Source organism: Notamacropus eugenii, chromosome 5 (genome assembly GCF_028372415.1).
Source record: "Notamacropus eugenii isolate mMacEug1 chromosome 5, mMacEug1.pri_v2, whole genome shotgun sequence".
In the NCBI taxonomy this organism is placed as follows: Eukaryota; Metazoa; Chordata; class Mammalia; order Diprotodontia; family Macropodidae; genus Notamacropus; species Notamacropus eugenii.
The window spans coordinates 18,673,650-18,689,643 of NC_092876.1; the positions used below are offsets into that span (position 1 = coordinate 18,673,650).

General features: G+C 42.5%; 1 protein-coding gene across 1 annotated transcript in view; it reads right to left on the reverse strand.

Annotated features, from left to right (window-relative positions):
• LOC140508306 (uncharacterized) overlaps nucleotides 1–15,994 on the reverse strand; it is a 38,159-nt gene that overhangs the window by 9,672 nt on the left and 12,493 nt on the right. Inside the window, exons 2-4 of the mRNA XM_072616124.1 lie at nucleotides 10,432–10,481; nucleotides 9,722–9,804; nucleotides 2,881–3,007 (exon numbers count right to left, since the gene is read on the reverse strand). Of these exons, the coding sequence (XP_072472225.1) occupies nucleotides 2,881–3,007; nucleotides 9,722–9,804; nucleotides 10,432–10,444 (223 nt within the window). The 5' untranslated portion in view covers nucleotides 10,445–10,481. The remainder of the gene's footprint in view (nucleotides 1–2,880; nucleotides 3,008–9,721; nucleotides 9,805–10,431; nucleotides 10,482–15,994) is intronic.

Below are 15,994 nucleotides of genomic sequence, written 5' to 3' on the forward strand. Positions count from 1 at the left end.
CCCATAATTTTTAAATTGTCTCTCCTGGATCTATTTTCCAGGTCAGTTGTTTTTCCAATGAGATATTTCACATTATCTTCCATTTTTTCATTCTTTTGGTTTTGTTTTGTGATTTCTTAGTTTCTCATAAAGTCATTAGCCTCCATCTGTTCCATTCTAATTTTTGAAGAACAGTTTTCTTCAGTGAGCTTTGAAACCGCCTTTTCCATTTGGCTAATTCTGCTTTCTAAAGCATTCTTCTCCTCATTGGCTTTTTGAACCTCTTTTGCCAATTGAGTTAGCCTATTTTTAAAGGTGTCCTCCTCCCAGAGCTGTGTGGCCAAGGCTGAGCTGGGCTCAGCTCTGCATCCGGTGCAACAGACGTTTCCCATGGGCCTTTCAGGTCTCCCTGGGTTGGAAATCTCCTCCACTCTGTTGTTCTCCACTTCTGCTGCTCCAAAATTTGTTGAGAGTCCCTCTCTACAGGTATTTTATGGGCTGTGTGGGGAGAGCATGCATATGTGTGTCGTTCTACTCCACCATTTGGCTCCGCCCCCCCCATCATTTGTTTTTCTAATCAGAAGGTTCACATTCTCTTCTACTTTTTCATTCTTTTGGATTTTAGTATTTCTGGGTATCTCATAATATATTAGTCCTCATGCCCAATTCTGGTTTTTAAGGACTTATTTCCTTTCTTAAGTTTTTGGATCTCTGTCTGTAGTACTTGACTTTCTTTTCATAATTGTCTTGATGTCCTGGACTGCTCTTATTTTATTCCCTAATTTTTCCTCAGTCTCCTATTTGATTTTTGAAGTCATTTTTAGGTTTTTCAAAAAATCTTTTGGGGCTTGTGACCATTGACATTTCTCTTTGAAGTAGGAGTATTTTTATTTTACTTTCCTCTCTTTCTCTGAAAATGGACTCAGATTGAATAATAGTGGTGATAATGGACATCCTTGTTTCACCGCTGATCTTACTGGAAATGCATCTAGTTTATCCCCATTGCATATTATGTTGCTGAAGGTTTTAGGTAGATACAGCTTATTATTTTATGGAACGTTCCATTTATTCCTATGTTCTCCAGTGTTTTCAAAAGGAATGAGTGTTGTATTTTCTCAAAAGCTTTTTCTGCATCTATTGAGATAATCGTTTGGTTTCTGTTAGTTTTGTTGTTATGATCTATAATGATAATAGTTTTCCTAATATTAAACCAGCTCTGCATTCCTGGTATAAATCCTACCTGCTCACAATGTATTATTTTTGTGATTAGTTGCTGTATTCTTTTTGCTAAAATCTTATTTAAAATTTTTGCTTCTATGTTCATTAGAGAAATTGGTCCATAATTTTCTTTCTCTGTTTTGGCTCTTCCTGGTTTAGGTATCAAAACCATATTTGTATCATAAAAGGAATCTGAGAGGACTCCTTCCCCAATTTTCCCAAATAATCTATATAGTATTGGAATTAACTGTTCTTTAAATGTTTGGTAGAATTCACTTTTGAATCCATCTGACCCTGGACATTTTTTCCTAGGGAGTTCATTGATGGCTTGTCCAATTTCTTTTCCTAGGATGGGGTTATTTAAGTATTCAAGTTCCTCTTCTGTTAGTCTGGGCAATTTATATCTTTTAAAGGAATCATCCATCTCATTTAGATTGTTGAATTTATGGGCATACAGTTGGGTAAAGTAATTTCTCGTTATTATTTTAATTTCCTCCACATTGGAGGTGAGTCCACTCCTTTCATTTTTGATACTGATATTTTGGTTTTCTTCTTTTTTTAAATCAAATTGAACAAAGGTTTATCAATTTTGTTGGCTTTTTCATAACACGAACTCCTAGTTTTATTTATTAGTTCAATAGTTTTCTTAATTTCTATTTTACTAATCTCTCCTTTGGTTTTCAGTATTTCTAATTTGGTATTTGCTTGGGGATTTTCAATTTGTTCTTTTTCAAGCTTTTTTAGTTCCATCCCCAATTCCATGATCTCCTCTTTCTCTATTTTATTCATGTAGGCATTCAAAGATATAAAACTGCCCCTAAGAACTGCTCCTGCAGTATCCCGCAAAATTTGGTAGCTTATCTTATTACTGTCATTGTCTTGAATGAAGTTATTGATTGCCCATCAATTGGGGAATGGCTGAATAAATTGTGGTATAGGAATGTAATGGAATACTTTTGTGCTGTAAGAAATGATGAACAGGAAGACTTCAGAGAGGCCTGGAAAGACTTATATTAACTTATGCTGAGTGAAAGGAGCAGAACCAGGAGAACTTTATATACAGTAACAACCACAGTGTGCAAGAATTTTTTCTGCTAGACTTAGAACTTCACTGCAATGCAAGGACTTAAAAAATTCCCAATGGTCTCTTAAGGCAAAATGCCTTCCACATCCAGAGAAAGAACTATGGAATTCAATCACAGAATGTAGCAGATCATTTTCTTTTGTATTATGTCTTGGTTTGCTTTATGATTTCTACCATTTAATTTAATTGTTCTATGCAACATGACTAAGGTGAAAATGTATTTAATAGGAATGTATGTGTAGAACCTATGTACGCTATCTCAGGGAGCAAAGGTGGAGGGAGCGGGGAAAGAGTGGTTGGGGGGAAGCTACATGGAAGTGATTGTAGAACACTGAAAACAAATAAAATAATAATTAAAAAAAAAAAAGAAAACAAACTCAGATCTTTATCTCCAGCTCCCTGACTTATGCTAAGTTTTTTAACTTAAAAATGCTCAAAGTCAAGCACAATGTGGATGGAGAACTGGTGTACATAGATAACTGTGGAGTAAAGGCAGTTTCTGAGGTTGAGATGCAACAGAGGATGGATCCATTCTATGCCCCTTGTGCTAATTTTGGCATGACAATTAACACCAAGAAAGGAAGAAAAATGGTCCTTACCCAGGGAAAGCAGATTCTGCATATTCTCCAGCATGACCTCCTTATATAGCTCTTTTTGTGAATGGTCCAAGAGGCACCACTCCTCCTTACTGAAGTCCACAACCACATCCTTGAATGTCACCAAGTCCTAAACCATCAAAAATCACACAACTCAGAAATGAGAGACTCCAAAACTCCTCTAGTTCAACCCTCATCCACTTAGAAACTGAAGCCCAGAGAACGGATTTGCCTACAATTCATATAATCTTTATGAGTGTCAGAGTCAATACTTGAAACCAGTCATTAACAGTCCAATGGAATGTGGAGAAAACCATTTTTTATTTAAAATGAGAATCATGATGGAATAATAAAAGAGGAAAAAAATGTTTTCTATACAATGCTTAGCCCAATGTAATTAGGGAAAATGCAAGAGCTCCATCACTGAAGTGTAAAAATCTGGGGAAGATGATACTGTAGACCAAGATAAAGTGAAAATGACTACACAATTTAGATATAAAGATACATACTGTAAACAAACTAGGAGAACAAACAAGAAAAGTTTACCTTCAGATTTATAGAGACCTGAAGAATTTGTGAACAAACAAGACACACAGAACATTATGAAATGCAAAATGGATGATTTCAATTACATTAAACTAAAAAGTTTTTTTGCACAAACAAATGCAACTAAGATTAGAAAGTAAGCAGAAAGGTGGGAAACAATTTTTTGACAGACAGTATCTCTGATAAAGACCTCATTTCTCAAATACATAGAGAACTGAGTCAAATTTATAAGGATACAAGTCATGTCTCAATTGATAAATGGTCAAAAGATATGAACAGGCAGTTTTGAGAGAAATAAAGGGAAGTTATCAATCATGAAAAAATGCTTTAGATCACTACTGATGAGAGAAATGCAAATTCAAACAACTCTTAGGTACCATGTTACACCTCACAGATCATCTAGCATGAAAAAACAGGAAAGTTATATATGCCAAAGAAGATGTGAGGAAACTGGAACAATAATGCATCATTGATGGAGTTTCAAAGCGATCTAACCATTCTGGAAAGGAATTTGAAAACACTGCTCAAAGGGTTATAAAAATGTGTATACCCTTTGACCCAACAATACCACTTCTAGGGCTACATCCCAATGAGAACATGTGAATAGGGAAAGGACCCATATGGACAAAATCATTTAGTGCAGTTCTTTTTGTGGTGGCCAACAACTGGAAACTGAGGGAATCCCCATCAATTGGTGAATGGCTGAACAAGTTGTGGCACATGAATGGAATAGGATTGTGCTATAAGAAATGATATAAGCATGTAAACTTCAGAAAAACCTGGAAAAACTCATATGAACTGAGGCTGAGTGAAGTGAGCAGAATCCAAAGAACATTGTAGACAGGAACAGCAATACTGTGTGATAGCCAACTTTGATAGACTTAGCTCTTCTTACCAATGCAACAAACACGATTCCAAAAGACTCATGATGGAAAAGGCTATGCACATTCAGAGAAAGAAATATGGAGAATGTAGATTGAAGCATACTATTTATTCTTTTATTATTTGGTTTCTTCTTTCTCCTGGTACCTCACATCCTTTCTAATATTTCTTTACAACATGACTGATATGGAAATATGTTCATTGTTGTTGTGTTTGTCCTTCATTCTCAAGGAGGACCATGACATTGAGATGATGACATGACTAGCACTTGACTTTGATTTGATTAAGGAAGGACTGTGCAAGGTCATCAGCCTCAACTGAGTGGTATGAAACTGTTTCCAGCCTACTGAAGAAAACTTCTCTATTCTTATAGGGAGAGGTTGAGATGACACTGGCTATGATATGTCATGCTCAAAAGCATCTACTGCCATTGCTTTATCATTGTTCACAATTATTCAAGGAAAATATTCCTTCCTTGTATTATTTAAGTACAGAGAAACAAAAGTGAACTATGTGGGGAAGGAAGGTTCCTTAATTCAGTAAAAATATAATATTTTTTTGGGCTGGGATGGGAGATTGAGCCAATGCATAAGAAAGACACTGACATTAGTAATGAAAAATAAATTATTTCATCATGCTGCTAGAACTCAAGAACATTGGAGATCAGGAGTGAAGAGACAGGCTGATGGATATCATACAAGAGAGTGGCCATTGTCTATAAAGCCTTTGATACTTGGGAGGGCTCATCTATTTATCCAATCTGCTACAGGTAGAACACATGGTCAGCCAATGCACTTCACATTCCATGCCCTTCTATTTCTTTTTCTTCCATTTGCAGCAGAAGGGAAGAGTCACTTTTACAGTTTTTCTATTACTTCTGAGCAATTCTCTTTCATGGAGGCATAAATCTCTTTTCACTTCTTTTCTTATTTTCATTCTATTAAAGACACTTAACTCCTGTTTGTAATCTACATTTCACTTTTACCTTCCTTTACTTCTACCATTGAAACTTTGAGCAGTTAAAGGATTAGGCTTTTCCTGATTTTTTAGATTCCCAACATTTTCCTTTTCACTTGTTCTGAGTTATGATTCTTGATTGCATTATATATATATATTCATTATGAACAAACACTTTAGGAAGGCTGTTCTTTTATTCTCTGATAATTCTTCTCTTCAATCCCTAAGGAGCTCCTAACAGAAGCTCTCCCATATCTCCTTCCTTCACCCTCCTCCCACATTCTCTCTTTCCCATCCTGGTGTGAGCTCATGTCCTCCAACCCTCCACATAAGAAGAGTGACAGCTCACACATCTCCATGTTTGCACCTGGCTGCCCTACTTTGACTTTCTCTCTGACTCTGCCACCATGTGCCAGGTCTGGTGTCTTTAGCCCAAAATCTCTTCCTTTGGTGTGTGGTCTTCCCCTAGAAAGTGTACTCTCTATGAGAACAGGCAGTCTTTTTCTTTTCTATTTAAATCCCCAGGATTCACCCAGTTTCTGGCATACAGAATATTAACAACAAACACTTATTGACTACTGACTATCCAAATACTTTCAATTGAGTATCTTGCTTATTTTGCTTTAAAAGCCCATCATGACCCAGTCACCACTTCTGCAGTCTGCTTCCACCTTACTTCCTGTCACTTTCTCTGATTCAATGACACTGGCCTCCTTGGTGTGCCAGGAAGAAGCCACTCCAACTCTAGGCTCAGGGCATTTTCTCTGTCTCTCCAGAATGGCTGCAATTCTCTGCCTCCTCATTCAGGCCTCCTTGGTTCCTTCAAGTCTCAACCACAAGCCCACCTTCTATTTTTCCCAGCTCCCCTTTCCTCTTCTGCCTTTCTTCTGTTAATTATATCCAATTGACTTATCTATAAATATCTGTGTTCTTGTTATCACTCCTTAGACTATGAGCTCCTGGAGGTCAGACACTGCTCTTAGCCTCTTTCTGCACAACCCCTACTAAGCACAGTGACTGGCACATAATAGGCACTTAATAAACATGGAGTAAATAACTCCCTGCCTTCTCTCCTCAGAAACTCTTCATGGGGTCTTACAGCACCTTCTTTCCTCCATTCTCTAAGAATGTGGGAGCCTTGTTTTCACAAAGGTCAACCAGTTCCATGGCCATTTGATCCCCCTGCCCCCATCCTATCTTCCCTACCCTCCCTTCCCACACTCAATCATTCCCCAGCCCAAGTCTCTCACACTGCTAACCTTTCCCTATTACCTCCATTTTCTAATGACTTCAAACATACCCATATCCCATATCTTTAAGAAAGAGTTCCCTAAACCTCACCACCTTTTGAACAATCATTCTATCTCACCTCCTTTTCTCTCCTGATTCTCATGAATCATCTCTCTGATCTTTCTACTTTCCTCTCTCACTCACTCCTTAGTGATTATTCAGTTGTTTCCATTGTGTCTGGCTCTTCTAGATCCCATTTTAGGGCTTATGACAAAGATAGAGGAGTGGTTTCCCATTTCCTGCTTATGCTTATTTTAGAGATAATGAACTGAGGCAAGCAGAGTTTAGTGACTTAAGTGATTCAGGATCACACACCTACTAAGTGTCTGAGGTCAGATCTGAACTCATGAAGGTGAGTCTTCCTGATTCCAAGCCTAGCACTCTACCACTGGACCATCTTGCTGTCACCCCTTCACTCCTTAACCCTTTACAACTTTGCCTTCATCTTCTCTGTCCCCAAAGTACTCTCTCCTCAGTTAACCCTGATGTTTGAACCACCCAATCTGTTGGTCTTTTCTCAGTCCTCCTAAATGACCTGTGCTTCATTCAATGTTGACCATCTTCTATGTGAAGCCCTTCTTGGCCACTTTCTCTCTCTGGTTTCCTGAAATTTACCTTATACAATGTGCCTACTATGTGCCAGGAACAAGCATTTTTCAAACATCATCTCATGTGATCCTCACAGGAACTCTGCCTTGTACGTCCTCCTGCCACCATTTACAAGGGAGAAAACTGAGCCCAACTCTCTACGAAGTCTCCAAGGTCAGATGTGAACTCAGCTTTTGGTGAATCCAGGCCCAGAACTCTATCCACTTTACCTCCTGGCTTCTAATTATGGAAGTAGATATATACGTAGGTATGTGTGTAGTTATTTACAAATTGTCTCCTATTTTGCTTTTCCATTCTTAGAATCCCAAAAGCCTATAAGCTGCTTGGACCAGAGTAGACGTTTAATAAAACTTCATTGACTTGACTAAAGTCATTGGAAAATGAGCTTCTTGAAGGGAGGGGTTGCTCACCTTGCTTTGTACCTCCAGCGCTTAGCACAGTGACTGACACAACATCAAGGCTGGTTGAATTACTACCAGTGAGTCCCCAGATTATGGGCACTGGAACCATTCTCATACTTTCTGCATTCCAAGAACTGAGAATGTCAACTGTATTCAAGGAAGGGATCCCATTCTGAATCCTGGTTGGGGTCTGTTGAGACTGATTGTCTCATGATAACACCATGTGATATTCCAGGTGGAATTTTGTCAATTTCCTAAACCACTTCATTCCTTTAGGCAATTTCTTTCCAAGATCGGATGACCTTGCCCAAGAGAAAGTCTCAAGGTATCTTCCTGCTGTGTCTCCAAAGAGCTGACAAACAGGGAGAATTTACATTTGGTAATTGATCCATTTGGAATTATTTTTTTAAATAAAATTAGATTCATTAAAAATCTAAATAATAAAAGTTTATTATAAATCCCATAAAATTGCTTCAGTTAAAACCATTTCTGAATTTTCTTACTTAGAAAATCACTTTATATATTAATTTATTTGACACTCTTAGACTGAGGGCATTCAGACAGCAAGATGCAGTCATTTTTACCCAATGATGTTCTCCATTCTTAACTGTATAATTTCTGAAGGTGTTACCTTAAATGTCAAATTTTAAGAGTATTTTTCAGTAAGAGACAATCCATCTACAAAGAGTTAGCCTCATAAGCATCCTAAGAGAATACATCTGACATAAAATGAGGCCATAGTATGATTTATTTCAGGACAAATGTGGTCCCATTTGCAACCAGGATGTCAAAATATAGAACCCGCTCCTTTGGGCCTGCGTACAGCTAAGCTTTTCTTGTGGCAGTCTCTTTACTCAGAAGGATAAGCATCTGAATTCCAAAGTTGAGAGAAGGAAGAATGAGACTTGATGGACAGAAGAAGGACAAGGATGACTCAAGGGGAACCAATTTTTGCATTTTGGTCCAAGTAGAACCTAAGAGTGGAAGTTGGTGGAGTAGGAGAAGGTCAAGGTAGAAGAGGAGTCATTCTCATGGCCATGGCATTAAACCTGATGGAGACCAGGAAGAGGGGCAGAGAGCAAGGCAGGGGTCTGAGTTTCTGGCCCTCAGTGTTGAATGGGGGAGGTGGATGATCCTGGCACCTCAGATCCAGGCAGAGAGGATCTCTTGGACCACCAGCCCAGAAAGGCTTTGGCTCACTGAGGCCCATGGGGACTCTTCAGCTTTACATATGGCCTACCTTTTTGGGCAGTTTCTGCCTTGATCTCCTCCTCCTGCTAGACCTCCTGGCTAGAGGGACCAACGTTTTCAATTGAGATAAATGTCTCCTTTTCTAAAAACATACCTTTTCCTCTCTGTGTCCCCTAACCTGATCTTACCCAAAACTTTGAAAGCTTGCCTACAAGACCCCACATTTCCTACCCATAGTATGGGTCTTGTAGCTCAGGAGGAGAGTGTCTCTCTGTCCTCCATGGAACTATAAGACACACATGTCCATCACTCACTCCTGGAGTGTCACCCTCCTGAGTGTACAAATGCACCCCAGTTCATTGTCTGTCTGTAACTTGGGCTCCCTTACTCTGGCTGTTCCCAGCTGACCCTGACAATTCTTACAACAGCATTAACTAAAATAATATTTATTGTCTCTCGCTCGGAACGTCCCCCCCCTCACCTCGGCCTCCTGGCTTCCTTCCTATCTCAGGTAACGTCTCACCTGAAAACAAGCTTTGCCTGGCCCGACACCGCTAGAACCTTCCCTCTCAAAGCGTCTCCCATCCATACTGTAGAGCTTGTTTGGACACAGCTCATGTGATGCTTTCTCCCTGCTGGACTGTGAGCTCCTTGAGGACAGGGACTGTTATTTTGGAAACTTTCCTTTGTATCTCCAGTAGGTTAGCACAGTGCTTGGCACAGAGGAACCACTTTCTAAATGCTTTTTGACTTGATCTAAGAAATGGCAAAGGAGAAAGATTCAGAGAGACCTGGGGAGGCTCCTGTGGCCTCAGGCAGGAGGCCATGAGCAGAACCAAGAGGGCAATTTCTGCTCTGCTGACAGCAGTGCCAAGGATAACCTGTGAGTAACAGGGTAAAGATTCCTTGGTTCTCTTGGATTCCAGTTTTGCTGATGCTGGTCAGATCTGTGGATGGACTGTACTCACCTGGGATGAGGGTCTCTGGGTGCCAGGGGCCATTCCCTCTGGTTCTAAGCTGTCTCCTTGGAAAAAGCTTTGGTCTCTGCAAGCTGACATGAGGAGGGAGAAGAATGTCAGACTGGGAGAGACACTGTCTTTGCCTTCTCTTCCTAGAGTGGATGATGACCTGCCAGGAATGACACAAGGTGAGCTCTCAGAGCAGTTACAAAGGCTCTGTTCTGCCCTCAGGGCAAAGACTTCACCTCTGGAGGAGGGCAGCAGGGAAGGTCAAGCTTGGAAGTGAGCTTGGTATGAGCAGGAAGAGGACTTGCCACCCTCTCTACCTCCTTCCCTTTGACCCCATACCCCTCATAGCCCTCCCCCAGAGACCCAGGAGGCAGAAGGGGCTTGGGACCCCAGATGAGATGAGACCAGGCAGAGCCTCAATGATCCCTGACCCAGAGGTCTGCTTCCACCTGATATTATGGGTGAGATATGTAGGTCAGGTCACTGTGACCCAATGGTAAAACTGGGGGTGGCTCTCTAGGATCTTTGGGATGTGACAGAGAGCCTGGACAAGTAGCAGGGAAAACTCCCAGAGCCAGGACTTAGAGGGAGGCCTGCTTCTAGCAAACCTGGAGGACAGTCACCAAGAGGTCAGAGGAGAAAGATGAGGCCCAATGAAAATGGCAGCCAGAATAAGAGAGGTGTGGGGAGGGGCCCTTCTTCAGACCTACCTGGCAACTCCATGTGCAGAGTTGGCTCACAGAAGGCGGAGAGATCTCACCTCCAAGGGAAGAAGGCAGAAAGAGAGAGAGAGAGAGAGATCTCATTCTAGGGCTTTAGCTTAAGCCTATTCTGGGTAGGCCCTCCCAATCCCAGGAGTCCCATCCTGCCCTCCTCTGAGACTCAGGAAGTGACTCTTCCTTTCCCCTCCCTCCCCTATTCCTCCACCCCCTCTCTCTTTTCCTCCCTTATCCTGCTCTTGGTGTGGACAGAAACAGTGCCCCCAGAGTTAAAAATAGTATTCAGAATTGACTTTGTGAAACCACTGGTTTATTTTCTAACCTGAAGGTGCCCTGAAGTCTCCCCTTACCACAAAACTTTCCCTTATCCTGGACCACATAATTCCTTGTCCCCACTCCTCATTCTGGGGAATGGGATTTCCTTACCTCTCTTACCTTATGTCATTCATAGCCCTCACCCAGTGTCTTTACCTTGCAAGATTTACCTTAGATCTCCAACCCCTCCAAAGGAAATCCTAAAATCATGCTATACAAGTCTGGTCCTTTTCCTGTATCACTGCCTTTGTTTAGCTCCTTGCTAAATCTCAGGCCTGCTTTTGCATCAATAAAGCTCCCAATGGCTACAGTGAAGGTCTAAGTGAAGTCATTAACATTTTGAACCAGCTCCCCCATCTCTGTCTTCTACACTCTTAAGTACGACTCTTCTCAACAGAATATCCCCCTCTTGCAGCTTTCCCTCCCAGTTCTCCCAGCCATTCCCCTGCCCCTGATCCCTTCCCCCCTCAGGCCTCCCTTTACTCTGCAGCCTGGACCCAGACCTGCCCACCCCCACTGAACTCCCCTCCAAACTGCAGACATTTGGCCCATCCCCATTCTTGACCTTCCATACCAAATGCTAACACAGAGGAGATGTTTCCCTCTGTCTAGATTTTATTACCTTGTTCTTGTTTTCTGTGAGAAGTTCTCTCACTGGAAGACAGCTTGATGTGATGGTGCACAGACTCTGGGAAGCTCCTAGAACTCTTCTTCAATCTTCCCACTTCATCTGGCCTTTCATACTCAAATCTATTACCCTTAACCTAGCCTGGCTCTCCATGTTCTATTACCTCTTGATTGTCTACAGAGCTGTGGTGCTGACCTCATTGTTGTATGCCTGTGAAACATGGACAGTCTACCAGCACCATGCCAAGAAACTGAATGGCTTCCATTTGAACTGTCTTGGGAAGATTCTGAGGATCACCTGGCAGGATAAGGTCCCAGACACTGAAGTCCTTGCTTGAACTCAATTGCCAAGTATTCAAACTATGCTTCAGAAAATGCAACTCCCATGGGCTGACCACTTTGTTCAAAAACAAAATGTATGCTTGCCAAAAAGATTATTTTATGGAGAACTTGCATGGGGCAGGCGATCACATGGTGGTCAGAAGAAACTACACAAAAATACTCTCAAGGTCTCTCTCAAGAACTTTGGATTTCACTGTGCAACATGGGAGACACTGACACAGGAGCACTAGGTATGGTGTGCCCACATCAGAAAGGGTGCTGTGCTCTTTGAGCAAACCAGAATTGACACAGCACAAAGTAAAAGTAGGATGCGTGAATTTGGAGTACCCAACCCAAAAATTCATATGGACTACTGCTGTTAGATAACAATAGTGTGCCCAGATCCGGGACAATCTCGAGGGCGGGGAGAGCTCGCTCCCATCACGTTTCTCACGGGAAGAGGCGGAAATACATGAAATAGCTCGGTTCACCTCGATTCCCAGTCGTTTCCTGGGGGGTCTCGTGAGAACTCTAAGATTTAGAAGTTCCCACCTTTACCCACCCGAGACTGTCCACCTGGAATTGAGCTTCCATCCCCAACAGACTACTTGTGCCCAACCTGTGGAAGAGCATTCTGAGCTCAGATTGGTCTGATCAGCCACAGTTGGACACACTGAAATTTCACTTTATTGTGGTGATGTCATTTTTGTCCTCTTTGAAGAGGAAGGACAACAACCACCAACCAACCTCTTGATTGCCCCACTTGCTTCCCACCCAAGCCCTGCATTGTCTGATACTCCCAATTGCCTCCAGCTGCTTCCCACCCTTGATTACATCACTAGTTACCCCAGAGTCTCATCAAGATCCTCCTTAGACCTTCCTCCCAGACTACTAGACCACCTCTAAATATTTCTCAGGGCCTTTCTGTACCTCAGTTCCTTTTGGCCTCCATGAAGGTGCTCCGATGCAATCCACCTCTGACTCTCTCTAGCTGAGATTCTATCTGGCCCACTTGTCAAAACAAGTCACAAATGATGAGGCTTCTTAAGAGTCAGCCCAACATGGCAAACCTTAAATAAACTTTGTTGTACTTTGGCTGAAAGAAGTCTTGAGTTGAATTCATTCTCCAGGACCTCAAGAGATCCTAATGAAAATCTGAGGCCAGGACAATCAGGCCATCTGGTCCCAGGACAGATGTTACAGTTCACGTTATAAACCTACCCAGTTATGTAAACCCTCACATCTCCATATATATCTACAGGTTTTGCTGTTACCTGATTAAGCTACTGAAATCCATGCCCTGGGAGGTCCCACTATTTCCCCTTTCACTCCTCAGAACCCAGGTTCTAATGGGAAAGGGAGAGGTGCAGAATGCAGGAAGTGTTCATCCTAGAGAGCAAAAGGGTCAGGACATTAGGAAGGAGGGCAGAGGTCGGATGGGGGATTCCTGAAAGTGGGGGGAGCTCAGGACTCCAGCACAGAATCTGGAAGGAGCCTTGGGGCACTTTTTCTTAAGGTAAGGAAAGCTCCCACCCTCCAGGACCTCATCTTACTGTGGGGAGTGGTGGGCAGGGAGGGGCTCGATGGTTCTGCTGGGAAATGGGGCCATAGGGCACAGAATGTCAAAGTCCAAGTCCTGCCTCAGAGTAGGTATTGACCTTGGTATGTGTTAGCTGAATTGGAAAAGAGACAGAAAGTTTGGGGATGGAAATGAAGTCAAAAGAAGGAAGATATGGAAATGTGGTAAAAGGAGGCAAACAGGCCAAATTAATATTGTTTATTCCCTTAAAGCTAGCAGGTACATGATCCTGGAGCCAGAAACTCATGACTGCCTGATACAAGAATGAACAGGCTTAAATACACTTCACCAGGAGAAAGAAATTTTCTTAGTTGTGTAAGTTATTAGCATAGTGAGACAAGAAAATTAATAAAGTAGAGTCACTTGGAATTTACAGTGCCAGGATATGAGTTTCCTTTATCTCTGTGATACTAAGGTAAGAAGAATCCTGTTGAAGAGAGAGATGGGAGGGCAGGTTTAAATTTGAAAGAATTCACTTAGACCTTCTCTTTAGCCAAAGGGAGTTTTATTGACCCAAAAGCACATGAACCTGAGATTTAGCAAGTAGCTAAACAAAGGCAGTGATATATTACAAGACCCAGACTTCTATAACATGATTTTAGGGTCTCATCATAGGGGTTCGAGATCTAGGATAAGTCTTGCAAGATAAAGACACAGGGTGAGGATTAGGAATGACAAATGACAAGGGAGATAAGGAAATCCCATTCCCAAGGTTGGAGTGGGCAGAAGGAATTTTATGGTCCCTCCAGGATAAGGGGAAGATTTGTGGTTAGGGGGAGACTTTAGGGCACCTTCAGGTTAGAAAATAAACCAGGGGCTTCACAAAGTCAATCCTTAATACTCTTTTTAACTCTCAGGGCACTGTTTCTACCCACATCACTAGTGTCAGTTAACTAAAGATAACCCTGAATTATGTTGGCCACCAGAGGGCTCTTTTGGACCAGTCAAAGTTACTTTATCTTAAAACCAAATTAAATTTAACAGGGAACAAAACATCTGTCCAGGAGTGGGAATGTTTCAGGTTGGGCTTGCTGATGTGGCAGAGGGAGAACAAAAGGCAGAAGCCTCTTTCCTTAAGGCTCCCAAAGCTGCTTCAGCACCAGCCCAGCACTGGCTAACCCCCTCTACACCAAGGGCCCCAAACTGTCCTTCCCTTTCACTCCCCTTGCCCCATAGCTCACCTCCTTCCTTCTTCCCCCTTCCCTTAAAGGCTTTGATATGGAGAGGACAACTGCACCCAGCCTTTATCTCCTCCCTCCAGGCCTTCCCTTACCTGTCCTAGTCTTCAGGTTTCCCTAGCATCCTCCTCCCACTCCCTCTGCCCTTTCCCTTAAGGGCTCTGGTCTTGAGGAGTACAGTTACAACCCACCTACAGACCAAAGCCCAGAACCTATTCCCATGGGGCCTATCCCTTTAAGGTAGTTAGTCAGAAACTCTGGGGTCACCAAGGCTCCCTACCTCCAACAACCTTAGAGATGCTCTGAGCAAAGGTTGCAGGATCCACCCTTATTCTGTCAGGTCTGGAATACTTGCAACCCCCTTTCTTCGAGATAATAACAGTACTAATCTCAATTTGCTTCAGGTGACACACTGTTTCTCCTTTGCACCCCAGTGCAGTGTTTGGAACCCACACAGGAGGAAACTGAGGCTAAGAGATCACGTGACCTGACACATCTAATGAGTGTCTGAGGTAGGGTTTTAACTCAAGTCTAGCTGACTGAGGTCCAGCACTACCCACTGCACTGTACCACCCAGCTACTTCCCTTCATGGGGATGACTACAAAAAGGCAGGTCCAGGACTGAGGGACAGTTACCCCCAAGGGGAAGCGGGGGGGGGGGGCCAAGGAGAAAAGGAGACCAGGTCAGATCAGAGGAAGGTGTTTCCAGGCCTATGGATCCCTTGTTTACCAGTCCCACAGGCAGGAGCACACCCAGGAAAGGAGAGAAACAAGTGATTATCCAATAGGTAGTGATGGCTGACCATAACAATGGGTACAGAGAAGGCAGGAAAAGCCAAAGGGGCTCAGGCCTTTGCCAATAAGATCATGGCTTTCAGCTGACTGAATGAGACCTGATTTGCAGGAGGTAGAGAAGGGAGTGGGAAAAAGGAGAGAGAATCCAATACTGGGACTTATTCTTTTACTTTTTTTGAGGCAAACAATGGTTAAGTAACTGACTGAAGGTCACACTTAGTATTTGAGGCCATCTTTGAACTCAGATCCCCGTGGCTCTAGGCCCCTGCTGTGCCCACTGCACTACCAGCTGCCTTACAAAGGGATTGGGGCATTTGGTTAAGCATTTACCTGTGAAAGGAAGGACAGAGGATAAGTTTAGGGATGAGAGGGATAAGGGAAGTGTTTTAAAGATGAGGGAGATGTGTGTTTCATATTTTCAGTTAGCACTTCAGTAGTCTGAGAGCTAAAACCACCATTTTGAGTCTGTTTTTGGTAGAGACACTGGAGTGGTTTGGCATTTCCTTTTCCTGCTCATTTTGCAGATGAGGCAACTGAGGCAAACAGGGTTAAGTGACTTGCCCAGGGTCACACAACCAGTAAGTGGTCTGCCACTAGGTTTGAACTCAGGAAGGTGAGTCTTCCACACCAGTGGCTCCATCAACTCGCCAAGCTAAAAAGAAGATCTGAGTTCAAATTCTACCAAGACATTGTTATGTTCATTGTGAGCAAATGACTTGACAGTCCTCTATAATCACAT